Source organism: Scyliorhinus torazame, chromosome 13, assembly GCF_047496885.1.
Source record: "Scyliorhinus torazame isolate Kashiwa2021f chromosome 13, sScyTor2.1, whole genome shotgun sequence".
Taxonomy (NCBI): Eukaryota; Metazoa; Chordata; class Chondrichthyes; order Carcharhiniformes; family Scyliorhinidae; genus Scyliorhinus; species Scyliorhinus torazame.
Window position 1 is genome coordinate 183,464,573 of NC_092719.1, and position 15,265 is coordinate 183,479,837.

General features: G+C 48.2%; 1 protein-coding gene across 5 annotated transcripts in view; it reads right to left on the bottom strand.

The window, feature by feature from the left end:
* The window catches only part of hdac11 (histone deacetylase 11), a 278,425-nt gene that overhangs the window by 132,693 nt on the left and 130,467 nt on the right, over nucleotides 1–15,265 (bottom strand). For all 5 annotated transcript variants that reach the window (XM_072472541.1, XM_072472538.1, XM_072472542.1 and 2 more), the window contains 2 exons: nucleotides 8,062–8,104; nucleotides 1,597–1,673 (listed from right to left, as the gene is read on the bottom strand). In XM_072472541.1, the coding sequence (XP_072328642.1) occupies nucleotides 1,597–1,673; nucleotides 8,062–8,104 (120 nt within the window). The remainder of the gene's footprint in view (nucleotides 1–1,596; nucleotides 1,674–8,061; nucleotides 8,105–15,265) is intronic.

The following is a 15,265-nucleotide window of genomic DNA, read 5'->3' on the forward strand; positions in this document are numbered from 1 at the left end:
ATGCTCCTCTGTACCTTGTCGCTTCCTTCTGCAATAATACTGTTTCAGTCTCTCATAACAATCACATAGCTCTTCCCACACTCTTGTTCAATTATTTCACCAATTCTGTCACATATTCTATCAACCTCATCATCTGAATTTTCACTTTTGGGCATATACACTTGAATGATATAATCTCCACTCGTTGCCCCTTTAGTTTCACTCGCATCAGTCTATCTGACCCGCAACTCACTTCACTCACACACTTGGTAGCTTCCCTGTCTGACATTACTGTTATTCCCCATTTCTTTTCATATCCTCTGAGTATATTATTCTCAATCCATCAAAGCAGAAGTCCCTATTGCTTTCCACAGTACTTCATATAACGCTGGGATTCTTAACCTTTCCTTTTCCATTTCTTGCTTTAGGTTCTCTAGCTTTCCTTTCTTGTTCATTGTTCATATATTCCACATTCCTTTTTTTTTTAATGTCATCAAACTTGTATATATGAGGATTTCATTGGATGGTTAACTGGGAGGCCTCACTTCCTCCCTTACCAAGCACGACCTCAGGTCTGCTACTGGTATCACTGTAATTCAGTGCACGACCTGCCACAATGGTGACATTCCCGGTGACTAAATCAACAGCAGAGAGGAATGCAATGGCAAATAACCACTGAAAATAGCCAAGAAAATGGCTCAGGCTGGCACAGATAAGTATAAGTATGGAATGTGAAAATGGTGACACTTTAAGATGAAATGCAGGCCTGAATTGGTAATCATCTAATAAGATTTACAAGATTCACATCATTGCTAATTATACATACAGACTAAAAGAAGTGGACATTTGAACGTTGATAGGATATGTAAAAAAAAGTCTGGAAATAATTCTTAGTGATGTTATTTTATGAACGTGAATCTGATTCTTCACTTCATGCTTTTAATGGAAGCATACCGTTATTCATTTTGAATATTTTAGTACTCTTAGTAATATAGCAGAGAGGAATTCAATACAAATGGATTAGGTCTGATAACATCACTCACAGTAAGATCCAGGCATTTTTAAAATGTTACATCCGCATTGAAAAGCAAGAAGTTGAGGGCATATTGCTAAATGATAACATTTGAAAGCTGCATCATTTTTGATTGACAATCTCCCCTACTAAACATTTGCTTTGCTGTGATAAACAGCTTATTGGAGAGAAACAGGGACGACAGGATGCGCAGGGTGCAAGCTTTTAGAACATAGAACATAGAAAAACAGTGTACATTAAAACAAAGATTTTAAAGTGTTTTCTTTCATAATTAAGTTGTTTAGTGTTACAGGAATAAATTAAGTGGTATATTTTTCATATTGTAATATTAATTTTATTTCGATAAAACATAGCTAAAAGAAATGCAATCCAGGAAAACATTTTTTACTTCGATTGTTGTCAGATTGAGGAGTTTACACTTAAGATGATCAATGACATTATGCAGTAATAATCACTGAAATGCATTTCACAATCATACTAAGTATAAATAATGAGTTGCACCTTATAAATGCAATTCGTTTTTACATTTTGCTTCATAAAAAGCAAGCTATAAAATTTCACCAATAATTACACTACATTCTCACCTTAATTGCCAAGGTGATGTCAGCATAAGCACAAAATCCTCCTCCTTGTTCACTTGAGCAATGATGAAAGCCGCCACCTAACAGAAGGAAAGTAATTATTACGACAATGCCTATAAAGTTGAACTTGGCAATAAATGATTTAAACTAGGTACTCTATACACAAGCTAGTATTTAACATAAAATAATTAAAGGTTAGGAATAGTATAATAAAGAGCAAGCCTGCTGCATCGGGATCCTCTCTGACCAAAGGATAAGTGTTGGATCAGTGGAGAGCACCGGAGCATGACTTCCGTAATCTTCCTGGCAGAGGCCTGGGGTCTAGGAGTTCCTGATGGGAAGGTTTGGGGAGGGGGGGGGATTTGAGGGTCCTGGGATGGAAGCCCGAACAGATTGTCAGTCTCTCTCCTTCTTCAATTCCTTCCAGACGAAAAAATGTTTTCTTGTGTGGATCCCGCAGAGACTGCCCTCTTGTTGCTGGTGACAGCCGAGGACAGAGAAGGCAGGAACAGCAGCGACACAGGCTGAAGGTGATACTCCATGAACTGGGGGCTACCGCACACCCTGAAGACCTAGCTGCCCATCAGGCCGAGGAGGAGCCCAGGGGGGAGGCCAGCGATAGCCCAAAGTATACAGTTGATCTTTCAGAGATGGTTGACAGCATGTGCCGCAGGCATGGCATCTCGTGGAGGAGGAAAAACTTGCTCCTGGTGGCCGTGGAGGTCACTGTAGCAACCGGATAATTCCAGGGCTGAAGTGGGGACCTGCGTGGCATTTCTCAAGCTACAACCCACAGGTGTATCCGGGAGGTCACGGATTCCCTGTATGCCCAGGCATCAACCACATAATCGTCAACTTGGACCAAATGCACCAAGATGCCCGGGCTGCAGAATCCTCTGCCATCGCTGTGGTGCCCCAGGTCCAGGGAGCAAGAGATGACACGCATGTCGCCCTGCACAGACCGGGGAATCAGTGAGTGCTCGTTATTAAGAGGAAACGGTCTCACTCCCTGAATGTTCACCGCCGCCTCTATATCATGCACAAGTGTGCACGCGACCCAGAACGCATGCATGTCAGATACATCCAGGAACATTTGCAGATCCCCGGCATCTTTGAGGACCACCCCAGGATGACGGGTTGGCTCTTGGGGGACAAAAGGTACCCGCTGAGGTCTGGCTGATGATGCCAGTGCAGATGCCTGAAACTGAGGCAGACACCCGATATAATGAGGTCTGTGCTGTCACCACCCATGCTGTCACTGAGCGGTGCATCGGACTGCGCAAAATGCAGTTGCAATACCTGGACCGCTCTGGTTCTACCCTGAAGTACATCCCCAGAGGGTCTCTCATTTTGTGGTGGTCTGCTGTGCCCTCCGCAACCTGGTACAGCAGCGGGCCGGCGTGATCGAGAAGGAAGAGGAGGGACACGCGGCCTTGTCTGAGGAGGAGATGGACCAGGAGGGGCCGGAGGACAAGCCAGAAGAGGAGCTACAAGAGGAGCCGGGGGGATAGAGGACAGGCGGCGGCAAAGGAGCACACACGGAGGACCAAGGAGGCGCTCATCAACACCAGATTCACAAAGGGCGAGGCTATATCCATCAGCTCCTCCCCCCCCCAATTCTCTCCTTCATCCCCAATCCCCACTCCCCCGCAATCCCCCCTCCACCCAATCCGTCCATCTCACCCCAATCCCCCTTCCCCTCAATCCCCACCCTAACCATCACACCACCATCTCGCCGAGCGGTTTGTATAATATCACTCCATGGTGATGAGCCTGTGACGACACTGTCAACGGGTCAATATATGAGGCATAACTCACTGTGAGGAAAGCTCTGGTGCTCCTCAGTTTCTGTAAAAGTCTGACTCTTGTCTTTTGCCGACAACGCACTTACACCTATCCTCTGAACGGGGTCTGCATTGGGGGCGTTTGGTGTTGGGCCTCCTCCCTGGCAGTGCCCATAGGGCCCTGGGGTTCTCCATGGGATGCAGAGGCAGTAAGAGTGCGCTCTAGAGGCCTCGGAGTCATCTGCCTTTGTAAATCCTGGCGGCTCCTCATTGTCTGCACCATCGTGTTGATGCCCTCAGCAGTGCTCCTCTGTGACTGAGCCACGCTCTGGAGTGCCGTGGCAATGCCTTTCTGCATCAGGGACACGTCCCCAGCGACTGGGCATGGTGTTGAGATCCTCAAGGAGCTGGTTTAGCACTGGGCTAAATTGCTGGCTTTAAAAGCAGACCAAGGCAGGCCAGCAGCACGGTTCAATTCCCATACCAGCCTCCCCGAACAGGCGCCGGAATGTGGCGACTAGGGGCTTTTCACAGTAACTTCATTGGAAGCCTACTTGTGACAATAGGCGATTTTCATTTCATTTTTCATTTCATTTCATTTCTCAACCATGGTCGTCACAGCCTGAGCCATGACTTGGACACCACCATGCAACACACTGATGTTGTGCTCCAGGCTTCCCACTACGGGCGCCACCCTACCAGTGTCACGGATGGTCGGCAAAATCTGCTGCAACTGAAGCCTTTGAGACTCCTCCAATTGGTTATGCAGTCACTGGAATGATTTAAAAAAATAAATCTAGAGTACCCAATTCTTTTTTTTCCAATTAAGGGGCAATTTAGCGTTGTCAATCCACCTAGCCTGCACATCTTTGGGTTGTGGGGAGAATGTGCAAATTCCACACAGACAGTGACCCGGGGGCCGGGGTCGAACCATGGTCCTCAGTATCGTGAGGCAGCAGTGCTAACCAATGTGCCACTGTGTCCTCCTCAGTCACTGGAATTTTCCTGACATCACCTCCTGAATCTCACGGCTGTGTCCTATCATCTGCATCAGTTCTGTGAGAGCCTCGTCCAGAGGCTCGGCAACCGATTTGGGCCCAGCTGTCCTGGGATCCAGAAGACCTTCGATTGCTGTCTCCCTAGGGTGTTCCTGCCTCCACCTGATGTGCATGAGCAATTGTGTGCTGCTCACCAGATTGTGCCTCAGAAGCCTGTCCATTAATGTCACCCACTGAGGTGTGTGTCAGCGCTGGTGGAAGGTCACACTGTGATAGTGCTGATGCCTCAATGGTGGTCTCCTTGGAGCTCTTCTCCGAGGTGTTCTCTTGGGTGGCAGGGGGAAGGACACCGGATGGCCCAGATCCATCAGATGGAGGTATTGCGAGAGAATGGACATGTTGTCAGTGAGAGGGCAGGATCATTTTGTCTGACATGAACGACTCACTTGAGACAGGCCATCTGGGTGAAGGGGCATTGGATCCTCACTTCTGTTGAGCAGGCCAACCTCGTTATCTCCTCGGTCAACCTCGCTATCTCCAGGGCACGTTTCTCATAGGAGGTGAGGACTTGGATCTATGGGACTTGGCACCCCCTGACACCCCCCCCCCCCACTTCTTGGCCCTTTCCCATTTATTATGGACTATCTTCTCCTGCGGGGAGAAAGAGAGGGTATTGTGAGCTGCACGCTTGATGGGTCATTGGGGTCTATAGAAAGTGCCACGCATTGGCATGAAAGGGTTGTGCTGGTGGCTACCAGGGGGTTCTGAGGAACAAGCGCAAGGATCGGATGTAGGGAAGGTGCAAAGAGTGAGTCAGTGATCTGTAGAGGGGAGTTGGGAATTTGAGGGGTGGCAGGTGGAATATGCCAGGAGAGAAGTGGTAACTTACCCTTGCAGCTCAATGAAGGTTGTTGGTCTTCTTCCGACATTGGACGCCGGTCCGCCTGATCATGCTTCCAGAACTGACAGCCGCTGCCTCCCAGGCGGCATTGCTGGCCTTCCGACCCTCTCGGGGAACAGGATGTCCCGTCTCACATCAACGCCGTCGGGAAACTTGGCCAGGTAGGCATTGCCAAAGCGAGGAGCAGGTCTGCGCACTGCCGTGCTTGTATCATAGATCATAGATCATAGAATTTACAGTGCAGAAGGAGGCCATTCAGCCCATCGAGTCTGCACCGGCTCTTGGAAAGAGCACCCTACCCAAGGTCAACACCTCCACCCTATCCCCATAACCCAGTAACCCTACCCACACTAAGGGCAATTTTGGGCACTTAAGGGCAATTTATCATGGCCAATCCACCTAACCCGCACATCTTTGGACTGTGGGAGGAAACCGGAGCACCCGGAGGAAACCCACGCACACACGGGGAGGATGTGCAGACTCCGCACAGACAGTGACCCAAGCCGGAATCGAACCTGGGACCCTGGAGCTGTGAAGCAATTGTGCTATCCACAATGCTACCGTGCTGCCCATACTTCGCTTCCAGCTCCTTCAATCCTGAAAACCGACCCCTAAGAAACAAATCTTTCAGTGTCTTAATCCCCTTCTCCTGCCATTTCCGAAAACTTCCATCCCACCTCCCTGGCTCAAATCTGTGGTTCCCCCGAATCGGCATTTCCCTTGACCCTGCCCCCAACCCGAAATGTTGGCGAAACTGCCTCCAAATTCTCAATGAAGCTATTATTACCGGACTCCCTGAGTACTTCCCCGGGGCTATCGGGAGCTGTGTGTTGACTGGGAGTGAGTGGTGAGGAAGCGATTGAAAGCAGCCTTCCTCTTGTTTGTGGCGAGACGCTGAGGCTCGAGTCTGGCGAAAGAGACGGCTAGACAGCCAGTAATAGCGAGATTCACATGGGGGCTCATTTGCGGCACCAAGTGCTGTAGAATATGGCCGTGATCTCACCAATGCAGCCATTGAGGAATACCTCGCCATACGCCCTCAAAATGACACTCAGAAATGTTTCCGTTTAATCACTCCCGACATTTTTCTTAGGACAAGAGTGGCTGCAGATCAAAAGTATTCCGTGGCTGTGCTGCACATTTGGTCATGAAGGACACTATTATAAAGGCAGGCTCTTCCTTCTTTTAGTATTCCAAAAATATTTATTGAATATTCTGCTCTTACCTTGGTGTGAAACCATGTTTATTAAAAGAACGTTCAAAAGAAGGCATACTAAAATTAGGGCGGAATTATATTATAGCCCCTCCCGTTCTTGGGTCTTCCGAACCTGATGTATTACTACTGGGCGGCGAATGTGGAGAAGGTGCAGAGCTGGGTAAGAGGGGTCGATTCCCAGTGGGTCAGAATGGAGGAGAGTTTGTGCAGGGGGTCGGGATTGAAAGCACTAGCAACAGCGCCGCTCCCGATAGCCCCGGGGAAGTACTCAGGGAGTCCGGTAATAATAGCTTCATTGAGAATTTGGAGGCAGTTTCGCCAACATTTCGGGTTGGGGGCAGGGTCAAGGGAAATGCCGATTCGGGGGAACCACAGATTTGAGCCAGGGAGGTGGGATGGAAGTTTTCGGAAATGGCAGGAGAAGGGGATTAAGACACTGAAAGATTTGTTTCTTAGGGATCGGTTTTCAGGATTGAAGGAGCTGGAAGCGAAGTATGGGCTGGAGCAGGGGGAACTGTTTAGATACATGGAGGTTCGAGATTTTGCCAGAAAGGAGATACAGAACTTCCCGGAGGAGCCGGCCTCCACATTACTGGAGGAGGTGCTGACGACAGGGGGACTGGTTAGCAGTTTACGGAGCTATTTTGGAAGAGGAAGGGACCACTGGAAGGGATCAAAGCAAAGTGGAAGAGTTGGGAGAGGATATGGAGGAGGGGTTCTGGTGTGAGATGCTCCTGAGAGTGAATGCCTCCACCTCGTGCGTGAGGTTGGGGCTGATATAGCTGAAGGTGGTATACAGAGCACACCTCACGAGGGCGAGGTTGAGCCGATTCTTTGAAAGAGTAGAAGATATGTGTGAATGTTGCGGCGGCGGCCGGGGGGGGGGGGGGGGGGGGGGGGGGGGGGGGGGGGGAGGGGGGGGCTAATCACGTTCATATGTTTTGGTCCTGTCCTCCAAAGCTAGAGGATTACTGGAAGGAGGCTTTTAGTGAAATTTCTAAAGTGGTGCACGTGAAACTGGACCCGGGGCCCCGGGAGGCCATATTCGGGGTGTCGGACCAAAGGTGCTGCATTTAATCTTAAAAGGAAAATCAAATAATTGAGCAAGACATACAAATCTGGTTTGACAAACCGTCTTCGGAGTATTTCAAAATATTGGCTATTATTATAAACCTGTAATAGCCAAGACATTAGTAATTTTCATCATTTGCCTGGATGTACCGCAGGACAACTAATCTGGGCTGTCAAGGTGACAACGGCAGCTGTTTTCATAGCTCAGCAAACTGCATACAAGAACAGCAGTAAAGTCTGATGACATTTATTTGCAATAACAAAGCTTCTGATACCTTGCTGTACAGTGTTACCTGATATTAAAAGTTCTGATGTTGCAATAAATCTCAAGCAGTTTCCTTGCCTTTATATTCAGCTCGCTTACTGATGAACTATAAAAGCAACCCACTGTCACATTAGCAGTACAGATTATTTGTTCTGCAGTAAATTGAAACTCAGATCTAAATGGCATATGTATGGGCAACAAATATTTTCAGTAATTAGGTTTCAGCTACCTACCAACATTGATTGCCCATCCCCGGTCGATAGCAAGTTTCCCAGCCTAAACATTAAAAACACATAAAGGAAACAAATTATTACTGCAACGAAAGCTTGAATGACCAGCTGTTTATAAAACAATTTTACTTGCAGTGTGCTCATTACGATTCACACTTCAGAAATACATAACTAACTACTAACACGAAAAAGAAACACAGTTTCAGATATGCATTCAACAGAAGGAGGTCGATCAGTCCCATCAGACTTGTGTTGGCTCATTGCAAGAGCAGTTATGCTAAGATCCACATCCACACTTTTTGTCAGTAACAATGTAAGTTCTTTGTCCTTATGTATCTGTCCAACTCCCTTTTAAAATTAATTATGTAATCAGCTTCCACCGCCCATTCAGGCATAGTGCCCAGGTCCCGACAACTTTGGCGGAAAATATTTCTCCTCATCCTCACTTTGGATCTTTTGCCAAAGATTTTGAACTATGGCTACCAAATTATTGACCCACTCTGTAAAGAGAAATATTTTCGTCATCTACTCCATCAAAACCACTCAGCATGAAAACCTCTATTAAGTTATCTCTTAACATTTGCTGGTCCAAGGAGAACACAACTTTTCCAATCTGTCCTCATAACTGCAATTCCTCATCCCGGATAATATCCTGGTAAACGATCATTCCACCCTTTCTAATGCTTCACCTTTCCTAAGTGTGGTGGCTTGAATTGTTCACATGTACTAACCAATGATTTAGAAAGTGATGTCTTTGCTTTTATAATTCATTCCTCTTTACATAAGTTCCTTTATCAATTCACTCCTGCCACCATTGTGACAAGTCTCTGTATTTCTACCTTGGCTTCTTTCAGCAATTTAGGATGCATTTCTTCAGGATCAGATAACTTATCAATTTTCATGAAGGCTTTTCAGTACATCTTTTCTATCTATCATTATTCTGTCAATAACTTGCCTCTCTTTTAGTGTATTTTTAAAATTCTTCTTGGGGTGTAGGCATCCCTGGACCAGCATTTATTGCCCTTGAACTGAGTGGTTTGCGAGGGCATTTTTCTAAAGGATCAACCACATTGCTGTAGGCCTGGAGTTACATGTAGGCCAGACAGGGTAAGAATGGCAGATTTCCTTCCCTAGAGGATATTAATAATCTAGATTTTTTTTTAATGACAATCAACAATGGTTTCATGATTTTTTAAAATTGAATTCAAATTCCACCATCTGCAATGGTAGGATTGGTCCCCAGAGCATGACCTTGGGTTTCTGGATTGCTAGCTCAGTGACAATACCACTACTCCACCGCCTCCCTAATATCATCCGCTTACTTTGTGAAGATCGATAACAATACAGCCATCCAAAATATATTGAAAACAATGTTATACTAATTGCAGTATATTCAAATAATGCTTCCAGGAAATTTTGCTTCAGGTAGATTGGGGTGCAAAAGAGCTTAATTAATGGTACGTTTACGTTTACACCAGTGCTGTCCAATTAATTTGCCACACATGCTGAATTAGTCAGAGATATGTGGCAAATTGATTCTCTAACTTACCTAAACTATAGAATCATAGAATCCCTACAGTGCAGGCCATTCAGCTCATCAAGTCTGCACTGATCCTCTGAAAGAGCACCCTACCTAGGCCCACCCATACCCTGCAATAAATTGCCACTAAGGGGCAATTTAATTTTTTTAATAAACATTTTATTGAGGTATTTTTGGTTTTACAACAAAATAAACAATGTACATGAATCTATAAACATAGTGCAAAAGCCATCTTCCTCCCTTACAGGTCCCACCTTTATTAACCCCCTACTCTAATCTAAACTAACACCCCCCCCCCCCTTCTGCTGACGATTAATTTTCCGCAAAGAAGTCGACGAACGATTGCCACCTCCGGGCGAACCCTAACATTGACCCTCTCAAGGCGAACTTGATTTTCTCCAAACAGAGAAAGGTAGCCATGTCAGATAGCCAGGTCTCCGACTTTGGGGGCTTTGAATCCCTCCAAGTTAATAATATCCGTCTCCGGGCTACCAGGGAAGCAAAGGCCAGAACGTCTGCCTCTTTCTCCTCCTGAATTCCCAGATCTTCGGACAGCACGAAAATCGCCACCTCTGGACTCGGTGCCACCCTTGTTTTTAACACCGTGGACAGGACATCTGCAAACCCCTGCCAAAATCCCCTAAGCTTTGGACATGTCCAGAACATGTAGACATGGTTCGCTGGCCCTCCCGCACACTTTGCACAACTATCTTCTACCCCAAAGAACTTGCTCATCCGGGCCACTGTCATGTGAGCCTGGTGGATGACCTTAAAGTGTATCAGGCTGAGCCTGGCACATGTTGTGGCAGCGTTGACACTACTCAACCCGTCCGCCCATAGACCATCCTCTATCTCTCCTCCCAACTCCTCTTCCCACTTGTGCTTCAGCTCCTCAGTCTGCGCCTCCTCTGACCCCATAAGTTCCTTGTAAATGTCAGAGACCCTCCCTTCTCCCACCTTCTGGAAACTACCCTGTCCTTTATCCCCCTTGATGGTAGGAGCGAGAAGGTTGAAACCTGCCTACGTAGGAAGTTCCTCTCCTGCAGGTACCTGAATTTGTTACCCCTCGCCAATCAAAATTTCTCCTCCAGCTCACTCAAGTTAGGAAAGCTCCCTTCTATAAACATATTCCCTATCCCCTCAATCCCTGCTCTCTGCCATCTCCGAAACCCCCCGTCCATCCTTCCCGGGGCAAACTGGTGATTCTTACAGATTGGAGACAAAATCGATGCTCCCTCTGCTCCCACATGTCTCCTCCATTGCCCCAAGACTCTCAGGGCCGCCGCCACCACGGGCCTGGAGGAGTACTGTGCCGGCGGGAACGGCAGAGGTGCCGTTATCAACGCCCCAAAGCCGGTGCCTTTACATGAAGCTGCCTCCATACGCTCCCATGCTGACCCTCCCCCACCTCCCACTTCCTGATCATGGCTATATTCGCCGCCCAATAGGAGTTACTGAAGTTTGGCAGCGCCAGCCCGCCCTCTCCCGGCTCCGCTCAAGCATCCACCTCTTTACTCGCGGGGTCTTGCCCGCCCATACAAAGTCAGTGATCACTTTGTTGACCCGTTTAAAAAAGGACCGCGCAATAAAGATGGGGAGACACTGAAACACAAACAGGAATCTCGGGAGGACAGTCATCTTCACCGTCTGCACCCTCCCAGCTAGTAACAACGGGAGCGCGTCCCACCTCCGAAAATCATCCTTCATTTGGTCAACTAGTCGGGCCAGATTTAGATTGTGCAACCGTTCCCATTCCCGCGCCACTTGGATGCCTAGATACCGCAAGCGTCCCCCTACCAGTCGGCAGCTCCCCCAGTCGTCTCTCCTGTCCCCTCGCCTGGACCGCAAACATCTCACTTTTCCCCATATTTAGTTTATACCCAGGAAACCGGCCAAATTCCCCCAGAATCCTCATGATTTCTTCCATCCCCTCTAATGGGTCTGATACATACAGAAGCAGGTCGTCTGCATAAGGCGAGACTCTATGTTCGATCCCCCCCACGGACCAGCCCCCTCCAGCCCCTTGAGGCTCTCAGTGCAATTGCCAGCGGCTCTATGGCTAACTCGAACAACACTGGGGAGAGGGGGCATCCCTGTCTCGTACCCGATGCAGCCTAAAATAGTTCGATATTGTCCTATTCGTCTGTACGCTCGCCACTGGAGCCTGATACAGCAACCTGACCCAGTCAATAAAGACCCGCCCAAATCCGAACCGTCCTCGTACCTCCCACAGATATTCCCATTCTACTCGATCAAAGGCCTTCTCTGCGTCCATTACAACCACTACCTCCACGTCCCTACCTTCCGGGGGCATCATGATCACGTTTAATAGCCTTCTTACATTGGCCACCAACTGCCTTCCCTTAACATACCCAGTCTGGTCCTCCCCAATAACGTCCGGAACACAATCCTCAATCCTGGAGGACAAAATTTTGGCCAGCTGTTTGGCGTCCACATTCAAAAGGGATATCGGCCTGTTGGACCTACACAGCTCTGGGTTCTTGTCCCGCTTCAGGATCAGCGAAATCGTGGCCTGTGACATCATCAGGGGAAGCACCCCTCTCTCCCTTGCCTCCTTGAATGTCCTCATCAACAACAGCCCCAATATCCCAGTACTCCACTGGGTACCCATCCAGCCCCGGGGCTTTACCCGACTGCATGGCCTTCAGACCCTCCGCTATCTCTTCCATCCTGATTGGGGCCTCCAGCCCTTCTACCAGGTCCCCGTCCACCTTCGGGAAATTTAGCCCCCCTAGGAAGTGCCTCATTCCCTCTGGCCCCATTGGGGGTTCTGACCCATACAGCCTACTATAAAACTCCTTAAACTCCTATTCACCCCTGCTGAGTTCCCAACCAGGTTCCCATCTCCATCCTTTACTTTCCGTATCTCCCAGGCTGCCTTCTTCTTTCTAAGCTGCTGTACAAGCTTTCTGCTGGCCATCTCTCCATGCTTATAAATCGCCTCCCTCGCCTTTCTCAGCTGCACCACCACCCTCCCTGTGGTTAACAAGCCGAACTCCACCTGTAACCTCCGCCGTTCCCTTAAAACCCTGCCTCTGGAGTCTCCGCATACCTACTGTCGACCTGTAGTATCTCCTTTACCAGTCGGTCCGTCTCTGCCCTGTCCACCTTCTCCCTGTGGGCCCGTATCGAGATCTGCTCTCCTCTAACCACCGCCTTCAATGCTTCCCAGACCACCACTGCCAAAACCTCCCCTGTGTCATTGACTTCCAGGTAGTTCTGAATACAGTTCCTCAGCCGCCCGCACACCTCTTCGTCAGCTAAAAGACTCACATCTAACCTCCAGTGCGGGCACTGGTTACTGTCTTTACTAACCTGTAGGGCAACCCTGTGCAGGGCATGGTCTGAGATTGCGATCGCCAAGTACTCAGTGACCACCACCCCGTCAGTAAAGCCCTGCTCAGAATAAAGAAATCAATCTGGGAGTTCACTTTATGCACGCGTGAGTGGAAGGAGAACTCCTTCACACTCGGTTGCCCAAATCTCCATGGGTCCACCCCTCCTTCTGCTCCATGAACCCTTTTAGTTCCTTTGCCATTGCTGGCACCCTGCCTGTTTTTGAGCTTGACCGGTCTAGACCAGGATCGATAACTGTGTTGAAATCCCCTCCCATGACCAACTTATGCCAATCCAGGTCCGGTATCTTCTCCAGCATCCTCTTTATAAACTCCACATTGTCCCAATTTGGCGCATACACATTTACTAGTACCACCTGCACCCCCTCCAATTTCCCACTGACCATAATGTACCGGCCTCCCACATCCGAAACTATTCTTCCCGCCTCAAACACCACCCGCTTGTTGATCTGGTTCGCGACCCCTCTAGCCTTCGAGTCCAGTCCCGAGTGAAAAGCCTGTTCGACTCAACCTTTCCTTAATCTTATCTGGTCAGCTCCTCTAAGGTGCGTCTCCGGCAACATTACCACGTCTGCCTTCAGTCCTCTCAAATGCGCGAACACGCATGCCCTTTTGACCAGCCCAATTAAGGGGCAATTTATCATGGCCAATCCATCTAACTTGCACATCTTTTGGCTGTGGGAGGAAATTGGAGCACCCGCAGAGATGGGGAGAAAGTGCGAACTCCAACAGACAGTCATCCGAGGTCGGAATTGAACTCTTGTCCCTGGTGCTGTGATGTAACAGTGCTAACCACTGTGCTACTCCTCAAATATTCTTTCACATTTCAGACATCGGTATGTTTTTATTAGAAAATGGCAACATGTTCCTGAGAGAGGTGCTGGCGCGACTGACTATGAGAAAGCCTGCACTTTAGTGAAAACTTCAGCAAAGACACAAAGATTGGAAGGAACTCGGGCAAAATTTCACAACACAGAGGTGTTGACATTTGCTGTCGTGAACAAAAACGGGAAATCATTGTGGAAAAAAAACCTTCAACCAAAACAAGGAGGACAGTTCAGAAAATGCATTTCCAAAGAGTGCACAACAGGCTTGATAGGAAGGCCAGTGAGCCTTACTTCAGTGGTAGGGAAATTACTGGAGAGAATTCTTCGAGACAGGATCTACTCCCATTTGGAAGCAAGTGGACATATTAGCGAGATGCAGGTAGGGCAGTGGATGTTGTCTATATGGACTTCAGTAAGGCCTTTGACAAGGTCCCTCATGGCAGACTGGTACAAAAGGTGAAGTCACAGGGATCAGGGATGAGCTGCAAGATGGATACAGAACTGCCTAGGTCATAGAAGGCAGAGAGTAGCAATGGAAGGGTGCATTTCTGACTGGGGGGCTGTGATGAGTGGTGTTCCGCAGGGATTAGTGCTGGGACGTTTGCTGTTCGTAGTATATATAAATGATTTGGAGGAAAATGTAACTGGTCTGATTAATAAGTTTGCAGACAACACAAAGGTTGGTGGAATTGCGGATAGCGATGAGGACTGTCGGAGGATACAGCAGGATTTAGATCATTTAGAGACTTGGGCGGAGAGATGGCAGATGGAGTTTAATCCAGAGAAATGTGAGGTAATGCATTTTGGAAAGTCTAATGCAGGGAGGGAATATACAGTGAATGGTAGAACCCTCAAGAGTATTGACAGTCAGAGAGATGTAGGTGTACAGGTCCACAGGTCACTGAAAGGGGCAACACAGGTGGAGAAGGTAGTCAAGAAGGCATACGGCATGCTTGCCTTCATTGGCTGGGGGATTGAGTATAAAAATTGGCAAGTCATGTTGCAGCTGTATAGAACCTTAGTTAGGCCACACTTGGAGTATAGTGTTCAATTCTGGTCGCCACACTACCAGAAGGATGTGGAGGCTTTAGAGAGGGTGCAGAAGAGATTTACCAAGATGTTGCCTGGTATGGAGGGCATTAGCTATGAGGAGAGGTTGAATAAACTTGGTTTGTTCTCACTGGAACGACGGAGTTTAAGGGGTGACCTGATAGAGGTCTACAAAATTAGAGGGGCATAGGCAGAGTGGATAGTCAGAGGCTTTTTCCCAGGGTAGAGGGGTCAATTACTAGGGGGCATAGGTTTAAGGTGCGAGGGGCAAGGTTCAGAGGAGATGTACGAGGCAAGTCTTTTACTCAGAGGGTAGTGGGTGCCTGGAACTCGCTGCTGGAGGAGGTGGTGGAAGCAGGGACATCTTGACAAATACATGAATAGGATGGGAATAGAGGGATACGGACCCCGGA